The following is a 10,000-nucleotide window of genomic DNA, read 5'->3' on the forward strand; positions in this document are numbered from 1 at the left end:
CTTTGCCCAGATTGAAATGATAGTCACTTTCCCAACAAGACTGTCAGACGACAAACACAGTCAGTCCTACAGGAGAAACACCTGCCATTAACCATTAACATGCTCCACCAAAGGAGATATCATATCATATCATGCTTGATGCACGGGACAAAACCGGAGTTTCTGCAGTTAAAACAACGACCCCATCATCTACACTGGCCTCCCCAGTTAAAACAACGACCCCATCATCTACACTGGCCTCCCCAGTTAAAACAACGACCCCATCATCTACACTGGCCTCCCCAGTTAAAACAACGACCCCATCATCTACACTGGCCTCCCCAGTTAAAACATGACCCCATCATCTACACTGGCCTCCCCAGTTAAAACAACGACCCCATCATCTACACTGGCCTCCCCAGTTAAAACATGACCCCATCATCTACACTGGCCTCCCCAGTTAAAACATGACCCCATCATCTACACTGGCCTCCCCAGTTAAAACAACGACCCCATCATCTACACTGGCCTCCCCAGTTAAAACATGACCCCATCATCTACACTGGCCTCCCCAGTTAAAACAACGACCCCATCATCTACACTGGCCTCCCCAGTTAAAACAACGACCCCATCATCTACACTGGCCTCCCCAGTTAAAACAACGACCCCATCATCTACACTGGCCTCCCCAGTTAAAACAACGACCCCATCATCTACACTGGCCTCCCCAGTTAAAACAACGACCCCATCATCTACACTGGCCTCCCCAGTTAAAACAACGACCCCATCATCTACACTGGCCTCCCCAGTTAAAACATGACCCCATCATCTACACTGGCCTCCCCAGTTAAAACAACGACCCCATCATCTACACTGGCCTCCCCAGTTAAAACAACGACCCCATCATCTACACTGGCCTCCCCAGTTAAAACAACGACCCCATCATCTACACTGGCCTCCCCAGTTAAAACATGACCCCATCATCTACACTGGCCTCCCCAGTTAAAACAACGACCCCATCATCTACACTGGCCTCCCCAGTTAAAACAACGACCCCATCATCTACACTGGCCTCCCCAGTGCTACAATAAACAATTAGGGATTAAAAACGATTAGAGATTCAGTCCTGTAACTCCCTTAGTTACGATACCCCAAAATGTCACGTCCCTCGCAAAACCCCCCCCTCCTCCAATTACCAGCCTGGATCAAACATCTCCCCAGGACGGAGACCTTTAGCAGAGTCTTTGACGGGGAACGTGTGTAGTTTAATAAGAGGGTAAATGGCAGGGTGTTAGGGTTAGGAGCGCTCACCACTGTAAAGAGGCAGGGAGAGTTTCTCCTCCTCAGAAGGAGGCAGGGCAGAGCCAGGAATGGAGGTCTGGAAATAGACTCCTGGAGGAACAGAAGCCAGGCTTCAAGCCTAGCTCAGCTTCAACCCCCCCCCCCCCCCCCTCCCCCCCTCCTCCTTCTCTTCTGGGGCGTCGTACGAGTCTAACGGTGGGATAGCAGGTTGGAAATACTACACTGTACTGCAGCCTGAATGGAACCTTTGTCTTCTAGAATGTGTTCCACTGCGTTCTAGAATGCTCCACGGTACTATTATGTTCTAGAATAGAATCCTCCACTTCCACAAGGAAGTGACCTGTGTTTGTGTATGTTTAAAATGTGAACCGCAGTTGAACAGATGAAACATCTCAGAACCAACCGAGGCCCCCGTCTCACAGAACACCACTGAATAATATCCACATATAGACTCATGTTATTAGGAACCAAATCACCCCCATCCGTTCAAATAAAAAACATGACATCGAAAAATATGTGTCTTTCTAATTTGGGTCACAGAGAACATCAAAGCACTTTCTCTCTGGCAATATTTACATGTGAAGCAGCCATTCGCCACCTCCACAACCTCAGCTCTAGAAATAGACCAACCAGATCTGTCGCCACCTAGCTTACTGTACCTTGTTGGAGGTTCTGTTTTTAGACCTCTGGGGCGAACCCTCGAACGTGTTTGTGTGGGTGTGGTGTGGGTGTGTGTCTGTCTGCGTGTGTGTGTGGTGTCTGTCTGTCTGTCTGTCTGTCTGTCTGTGTGTGTGTGTGTGTGTGTGTGTGTGTGTGTGTGTGTGTGTGTGTGACCCTAAAACGTCTGCCTCCTATGGAAACCAGATCTTAAACACAGATGAAAGACTAGCCACAAATATGCCCTCTGAAATAACTATGGATACCAGGACACAGATCCCAGGACACAGATCCCAGGACACAGATCCCAGGACACAGATCCCAGGACACAGATCCCTGTCTATATCTGTCTATCTGTCTGTCTGTCTGTCTGTCTGTCTGTCTGTCTGTCTATACATCGTGAAATGGAATCTGGGCTCACCTTCAGTCCACCAGCTGGTCCTGTTAACCCATCCTTCCCTGGCGCCCCGGTGTCCCCCTACACAGACCACAGTAGTTACACATCACCGTCACCGTCATCACCGTCACCATGGTCCTGAAGCACACTGGACCGACAGTATGAGGAGTGTACTGCTATGCACCAGGGGAGGCTGGCGGAGGTAGAAATCGGAGGATGGGGCTCATGGTAATGCATGGAATGGAATGAGGAACGGTATCAAACACACGTGTGTTTGATATCATTGATACCGTTCCTCATTCCGTTCCATGCATTACAATGAGCCAGTCCTCCGATTTCTACCTCCGCCAGCCTCCCCTGGTGTTCTACCTCCGCCAGCCTCCCCTGGTGCAGTATGAGGGTTGTACTGTAGTGAAGCCTCACCTGTAGTCCAGGCGTCCCTGGTGGGCCCACAGCTCCGGGTTCACCTGGACGTCCCTACAGGTAAACATAACAACATTAACAACTAAAACATTCATCTACATGACCTCTGTACTGACCCCTGTACTGACCTCTGACCTCTGTACTGACCTCTGACCTCTGTACTGACTTCTGACCTCTGTACTGTCACTTTAGGAAAGGGTGGTCTGACCGCTGTGCTGACCTCTGACCTTTGTACTGACCTCTGACCTCTGTACTGACCTCTGTACTGACCTCTGACCTCTGTACTGACCTCTGACCTCTGTACTGTCACTTTAGGAAAGGGTGGTCTGACCGCTGTGCTGACCTCTGACCTCTGTACTGACCGCTGTGCATTCCAAAGGGTAGAACTGATATACTGAATCATGTCGTTGTTTTTTAATGTTGTTGTTGTTGTTGCTACAAAATGTGTCTCTCACCTTTTCTCCTGGAGTGAGATCACTCTTCTCCCACGATCCCTAGCAGGGTTGAACAGGGACATGGTTGTTATCGGACCGAACACTCTTGTCTAGTAGAGTTCACTCTGAGAAGTACCACACGATAACTCACCGTTGGTCCTGGGGGGCCGGGTCTACCTTCAGGGCCAGGTTCTCCCAGGTCTCCCTGCAGGGAGAAAACAGTAGCAACTCACATCAGGACAAACATGGGTTTTGGTCAAATGCACCTTGCACAGGAGAGAAAAACAAATGTATTTTACATCTATTTTACATTGTCTATTTTGAGTAGATGATAACTTCTAGGATATATAGTATGTAGAGTTCACACATCCTCACTTTGGTACCACTCAGTCCTGGTTCACCTCTCTGCCCAGGCTCTCCTGCCTCACCCTGGACGGAACAATGGAAACAACGTTACCATAGCGACAGGAAAACCTGATCAACCCAATACTCAGTACAGATCTGTAGATACAGAATCCATCTACAGGAGTGATCTGTAGATACAGAATCCATCTACAGGAGTGATCTGTAGATACAGAATCCATCTACAGGAGTGATCTGTATACATGTAGTTCTGTAGTGAGCAGTAGTTTTTCACTTACATTGTCTCCATTCGTCCCTGCTTCTCCTGGTATTCCTGCTGTTCCTGGTTTTCCCTGCCAGGGAAGACAACACATTGTTTCATCATCACAGCTGAGAGCTCAGATAGAGTTTTGAAGTTGGCCATTTTGAGAGCAGAAAGGCGGGAGGACTCACCGGCTTGCCGTCCGGCCCTGGTGGCCCCTCCCTCCCCTTCTCCCCTCTGAAGCCCTGGGGGGTCAGAGAGACAGGCTATCAAACACACGGTCATGTATGAAACACGGTCATGTATGAAACATGGTCATATATGAAACACGGTCATGTATGAAACACGGTCATGTATGAAACACAGCTACACACTGTATAACTGTGTCTGTGCATCTCTGTTTAATCTCACATTAAAATACAACGTTCAATAAATAGGGTTAGGGTTAGGGTTAGGGTTAGGGTTGGGGTTGGGGTTGGGGTTGGGGTTGGGGTTGGGGTTGGGGTTAGGGTTAGGGGTTAGGGTTAGAGTTAGAGTTAGGGTTAGGGTTAGGGTCAGGGTCAGGGTCAGGGTTACGGTTAGGGTTACGGTTGGGGTTGGGGTTGGGGTTGGGGTTAGGGCTAGGGCTAGGGTTAGGGTTAGGGTTAGGGTTAGGGTCAGGGTCAGGGTTACGGTTAGGGTTACGGTTGGGGTTGGGGTTGGGGTTGGGGTTGGGGTTGGGGTTAGGGCTAGGGCTAGGGCTAGGGCTAGGGCTAGGGCTAGGGTTAGGCCAGGTATTTATATGTCTATCTTCGTTCGATCTCACATTAAAAGCAACATTTGATGAATTGGTAATCAATTGGTCAATCAATACATGTATCCATGAAGTGACTGATTGAATAGCATCTAGATCAATAAGTTTGTCCCTCACCATGGGTCCAGGCAGACCAGGCTGGCCCGGTTTCCCCATGGGGCAGTCGCAGATCTTTACGGAGGGCTGGCGGTCCAGAGGACACTGGGGACAGGACCAGGCCATTACAACATAACATCAGCACTCCATTGTGTAATAACCATGTCATAAACATGTAACAATCATGTAGTAACACATTATATACACTGAAAAAGACAGAGATATCCATGCAAAGCAGATCTACGATCTCACTCACCCTCTCATCTTCCTGTATTGAAAATAACAACAAAGAGACAGTGTTATTTTTACAGTACCACCTAAAACCTCAACGCCTTGGAGAGAGTTGAGCCCTCTAGAGAACATCATTACAGGCGTGTCCTGGAGAGCAGTGTCATTATCCTCACCACAGAGTAGATCTCACAGGCTGTCTCCCTGCCGCTCTGCTCAGGGTCACAGTACAGACGCAGCTTCTGCAGCTCAATCTGCCAGAGAGGAGGACCAGACCAGGACAGACATATCAGCAAGAGGACGTCAGTAACAGGGGAGGCTGGCGGAGGTAGAAATCAGAGGACGGGCTCATTGTAATGCGTGGAACGGAATGGGGAATGGTATCAAACACGCGTCCATTCTGTTATTATTATATGTAATTCCATGCATTACAATGAGCCTCCGATTTCTACCTCCACCAGCCTCCTCTGGTCAGTGAAGAGCTGCAGCAGCAGAACAGCTGACCTTTCAGAAGCTCTCTTAGTTGAAGAGCTGCAGCAGCAGAACAGCTGACCTTTCAGAAGCTCTCTTAGTTGTGTGTTGTGTTTGAGCGAGGTCGATTTAACCACAGAGGCAGAACATGGAACATCCACAAACACATCTGTCATCGTCACTCTGAATACTGTACGTTTTAAATAAAGTTGGATTTGATTGTGAACGAGAGTAAATAAATAATAAAATGTCACTGTAAATACATTTAAAATAAAGTTGGATGTTACATTTACATTTACATTTACATTTACATTTACATTTACATTTATGGCATTTAGCAGACGCCTTTATCCAAAGCGACTTACAACAAATACATTTGTTTAAGTAAGTGAATCATCTGAACATCAGTCATCATAAGATAAAGTAATCAATGCTCAAACCAGCGGCCATAGGCAGTCACAATGCTAGAAGAAGGAATAAAAAAAAATAAAAAAAAGTATATTAAGAGAAGAAAAACTAGTACAGGGGGGTAGTGGGGGTGAAGAGGTCTCTAGGGTTAGGGTTAGTACAGGGGGGTAGTGGGGGTGAAGAGGTCTCTAGGGTTAGGGTTAGTACAGGGGGGTAGTGGGGGTGAAGAGGTCTCTAGGGTTAGGGTTAGTACAGGGGGGTAGTGGGGGTGAAGAGGTCTCTAGGGTTAGGGTTAGGGTTAGTACAGGGGGGTAGTAGGGGTGAAGAGGTCTCTAGGGTTAGGGTTAGTACAGGGGGGTAGTAGGGGTGAAGAGGTCTCTAGGGTTAGGGTTAGTACAGGGGGGTAGTGGGGGTGAAGAGGTCTCTAGGATTAGGGTTAGTACAGGGGGGTAGTGGGGGTGAAGAGGTCTCTAGGGTTAGTACAGGGGGGTAGTGGGGGTGAAGAGGTCTCTAGGGTTAGGGTTAGTACAGGGGGGTAGTGGGGATGAAGAGGTCTCTAGGGTTAGGGTTAGTACAGGGGGGTAGTGGGGATGAAGAGGTCTCTAGAGTTAGGGTTAGTACAGGGGGGTAGTGGGGATGAAGAGGTCTCTAGGGTTAGGGTTAGTACAGGGGGGTAGTGGGGATGAAGAGGTCTCTAGGGTTAGGGTTAGGGTTAGTACAGGGGGGTAGTGGGGGTGAAGAGGTCTCTAGGGTTAGGGTTAGTACAGGGGGGTAGTGGGTAGAGGTCTTTAGGAGGGACCGTTAAGAGATGGGTCTTCAATCTACGGCGGAAGTGACGGTCAGGCTCGACTCACAGGGACAGTGGCGTCCATCTTGGTCTTCTTGGCGACCTGCGTCCGTCCGTTGATGTAGATGGCGACCGCCGTCTCCAACAGCTGCTCCTCGATCTTCACGTTGTCCAGGTAACAGGTGATGCGTCTGGGCTTGACCAGCAGTTTCAGCTGGTGCCACTCACCGTCAAACAGACTCTGTGGAAATACGGAAACCATGTTGAAATCTTCATAAACAGAAGAGGTCGATGTCGTTTTTAAAACATATGTGTTGTTGTTGTTGTTGTTGTGGCCATAATCGAAATGAATTCAACCTCAACGTTTGACGAGGCTTTCAAAAACAGAAAGATGACAAGTTTGCTGAATATGATCAAAGAGACACATTTTAAAACATAAAAAAATTGAGCTGTTATTCCAATGTCATTTCCAATTGATTGTTGACTGTAAAAAAAAAAGTTGTATTTCATGTGGAAATTGTGTCCTTTTAAAATCTTGATGTAACCCTTTAAAAAGAGACCTTGGTCTCAAAGGGACTCCCCTGAATAAATAAAGGATAAATACAAATAAATAAATACATTTTGCGTTCTTATTGAGGTCATAACCTAAACACTTAGACGAGGCTTTTCAGAAACAGACAAATGACAGGTGTGCTAGACAGACACATTTTAAAACAGAAACATGTTGAATGTTGAATGTCAGTCATATTCAGATTCAGTCATATTCATATTCAGTCCTATTCCAGCGTCATTTCCACGGACCTTGATGCCTCTGTCATTGAAGAGGACACTCTGCTGCTTCTTGTGGAGGCTGGTGGTGGTGAAGGTGACAGAGCGGTCCCCCCCGCTCAGGGTGACGGCCAGCTGAGGGACCCCGTCCTGGGACAGGACCCTGAGCAGGTCCACCTTCACCTGGTTGGTGGGGGTCTTCAGCCTCAGGGTGGACACCAGGACGTAGGAGGGGGGGAGACCCTCGGGGAAGACAGTCCTGCAGGAGGGAGGAAGACGGAATAGAAAAGGTATTGCTGATAAAACGCATGTTTATGCCTACAGTGTGTGTGTGTGTGTGTGTGTGTGTGTGTGTGTGTGTGTGTGTGTGTGTGTGTGTGTGCGTGTGCGTGTGTGTGTGTGAACCCCTACCTGGTGTTTTCAGTGAGATCCAGTCTGGGGCTCAGCAGGAAGGCAGCCTCTGACATCAGAGAGCCCTGAACCTTCTTAGCCTTCAGCTCCACCTGCATCCTGGACATCAGTTCAAAGCCCTTCACATTCTGCTCTGTCCCTGGGATCTGAGCCGGACACACACACTCTGAGAGAGAGAGAATAGATCAGCATGGGCCACACACACACACACACACTTGACAGAGACAACAGGCGGCTTAGACCCCAGACTGTGACGAGGAGTCTTCAGTGGACCTGGTTAAGTTCACACTCGTATGTGCAACCCAGTGTTTCCAGTTGTTATGGTGACAGAAGGACAGGCAGACCTGAGGACTGAGACTCACCCTCACACAGCTTCTGCTGCATGGCGTCCCGGATGTTCCCGATGGTGCTGTAGTCCTGGGCGTAGAGGACGTAGGTGGAGGGAGGCTTGTTGGCCAGGGACACCAGCTCCGAGTTGGTGATCTCGTTGCCGACGCCGACGGCGAACAGGATGATGTTCTGGGCTTTAGCCTCGATGGCGGCGTCCACCACGTCGTCCTGGGAACGTCCGTCTGTCAGCACCACCGCGATACGGTTCCTGACCGCCTAGGGGGGAAGGGGGGGGGGGGGTACACATCAATGTCAGGTACACGTCCCCCTGTGACAGGTACACGTCCCCCTGTGACAGGTACACGTACCGCGGTGCGGTTGGAGGAGGGGAAGACGTGTTGCGTGGCGAACTTGATGGCTCGCCCCGTCTGAGTGTTCCCTCCCAGGTAGCCAATCCCGTCGATGGCTGAGACCAGCGCCTTATTGGTCAGGTGTTTCCCCAGCGGAATCTCCAGACGGGGCGTGTCGCTGTACTGGACCACGCCCACCTGGGTGTGGGCGGGGCTTACGTCGAAGCCGCTGGTGATGTTGACCAACCAGCGCTTGGCGAGCAGGAAGTCGGACGTCCCCAGGGAGGAGGAGCCATCCAGGATGTAGACCAGGTCATTGGCTGATGTGCTGCAGCCTGGGGGGAACCAATGGGAGGGGTTCTGGACTGAACATGTGACCTTGTATCATTTCATCATCTATTTTCATCTTTATTACATATTTAATCACTTTTCTTTCCAGTTTGCACCGTTTTCTCTGAAGGGAATTGAACATAGAGAGCAGGACAACGAGGTGAGGAAAGGTGAAGAGGCATTAGAGTGACGTTTTACTGAAGTAAAGTTGGTAAACATGTTGGTCTTCAGGTGTTTTAAGCTTCATAAATAAACAGCCAGTAGAATATCTGGAGAGAGAGATGAGGAATCAGTAGACATGATGTGAGGAGGAGAAAGGAGATGGAGAGATAGAGAGATAGAGATGGAGAGATAGAGATAGAGATGGAGATGGAGAGATAGAGAGATACAGTCTTTGAGATTCAAAACTCTTAATGATCTAAAACATAACAGCATTGTTGATTTATATATTAGTATTAAAAAAGTATCAGTAAATACAAAAAACATCAAAGTGATTTACCAGCTTGGATGTCGACCCCTGACTCTGCCCTCAGGAGAGGGAGGAGGATCATCCATGCTAACACTGGTCCTGAAGGCCATGTCTTCATCTTCCCTCTGCGAAGGGGAGAACTCTGTCCTCCTGGGGCCACAAGGGGGAGAGGGGAACCCTGTCATCTATATGACACACCAGGGGAGGCTGGGGGAGGTAGAACACCAGGGGAGGCTGGGGGAGGTAGAACACCAGGGGAGGCTGGGGGAGGTAGAACACCAGGGGAGGCTGGGGGAGGTAGAACACCAGGGGAGGCTGGGGGAGGTAGAAATCGGAGGACAGGCTCATTGTAATGCAGGGAACGGAATGAGGAATGGTATCAAATGTGTTTAGAATGAGCCTGTCCTCCGATTTCTACCTTCACCAGCCTCCCCTGAAGCACACGGTCTGTCAAAGCCAAAACTGGACGCAGGTGTAACCCTAACCCTAACCCTAACCGTTTACAAAATATCACAAACAAAGCATCAAATGTTGGCTATATCTACTGCTATATGAACTATACACTCTTCAGTAAACAGCAACACAAAAGGGTCAGAAAACCTAAAACCATGAAAAAATCTTTTTCAACTTGCTTTTAATCTTTAACTATTTTTATTGATGTTTTCACTGACTGTGCTTGTTCTTGTTCTCTCCATGGAATGTCGTGTCTTTGAGGACTGAGAAAAATGCTAGACAAAATAAATTCATCATTATTATTATTATT

General features: G+C 48.7%; 1 protein-coding gene across 1 annotated transcript in view; it reads right to left on the reverse strand.

The window, feature by feature from the left end:
- LOC310824542 (uncharacterized protein) overlaps nucleotides 1-9,392 on the reverse strand; it is a 23,055-nt gene extending 13,663 nt beyond the window's left edge. The window contains exons 1-16 of the mRNA XM_083697801.1: nucleotides 9,268-9,392; nucleotides 8,457-8,773; nucleotides 8,121-8,364; nucleotides 7,759-7,924; nucleotides 7,381-7,606; nucleotides 6,647-6,820; nucleotides 5,090-5,167; nucleotides 4,942-4,953; nucleotides 4,707-4,790; nucleotides 3,988-4,041; nucleotides 3,834-3,887; nucleotides 3,568-3,621; nucleotides 3,344-3,397; nucleotides 3,214-3,252; nucleotides 2,759-2,812; nucleotides 2,360-2,416 (exon numbers count right to left, since the gene is read on the reverse strand). Coding sequence (XP_083553927.1) covers nucleotides 2,360-2,416; nucleotides 2,759-2,812; nucleotides 3,214-3,252; nucleotides 3,344-3,397; nucleotides 3,568-3,621; nucleotides 3,834-3,887; nucleotides 3,988-4,041; nucleotides 4,707-4,790; nucleotides 4,942-4,953; nucleotides 5,090-5,167; nucleotides 6,647-6,820; nucleotides 7,381-7,606; nucleotides 7,759-7,924; nucleotides 8,121-8,364; nucleotides 8,457-8,773; nucleotides 9,268-9,355 — 1,755 coding nt within the window. The 5' untranslated portion in view covers nucleotides 9,356-9,392. The remainder of the gene's footprint in view (nucleotides 1-2,359; nucleotides 2,417-2,758; nucleotides 2,813-3,213; nucleotides 3,253-3,343; nucleotides 3,398-3,567; nucleotides 3,622-3,833; nucleotides 3,888-3,987; nucleotides 4,042-4,706; nucleotides 4,791-4,941; nucleotides 4,954-5,089; nucleotides 5,168-6,646; nucleotides 6,821-7,380; nucleotides 7,607-7,758; nucleotides 7,925-8,120; nucleotides 8,365-8,456; nucleotides 8,774-9,267) is intronic.
- Between the last annotated feature and the right edge of the window lie 608 nt (nucleotides 9,393-10,000).

Source organism: Argentina silus (genome assembly GCF_951799395.1).
Source record: "Argentina silus genome assembly, contig: scaffold_216, whole genome shotgun sequence".
Classification (NCBI taxonomy): domain Eukaryota; kingdom Metazoa; phylum Chordata; class Actinopteri; order Argentiniformes; family Argentinidae; genus Argentina; species Argentina silus.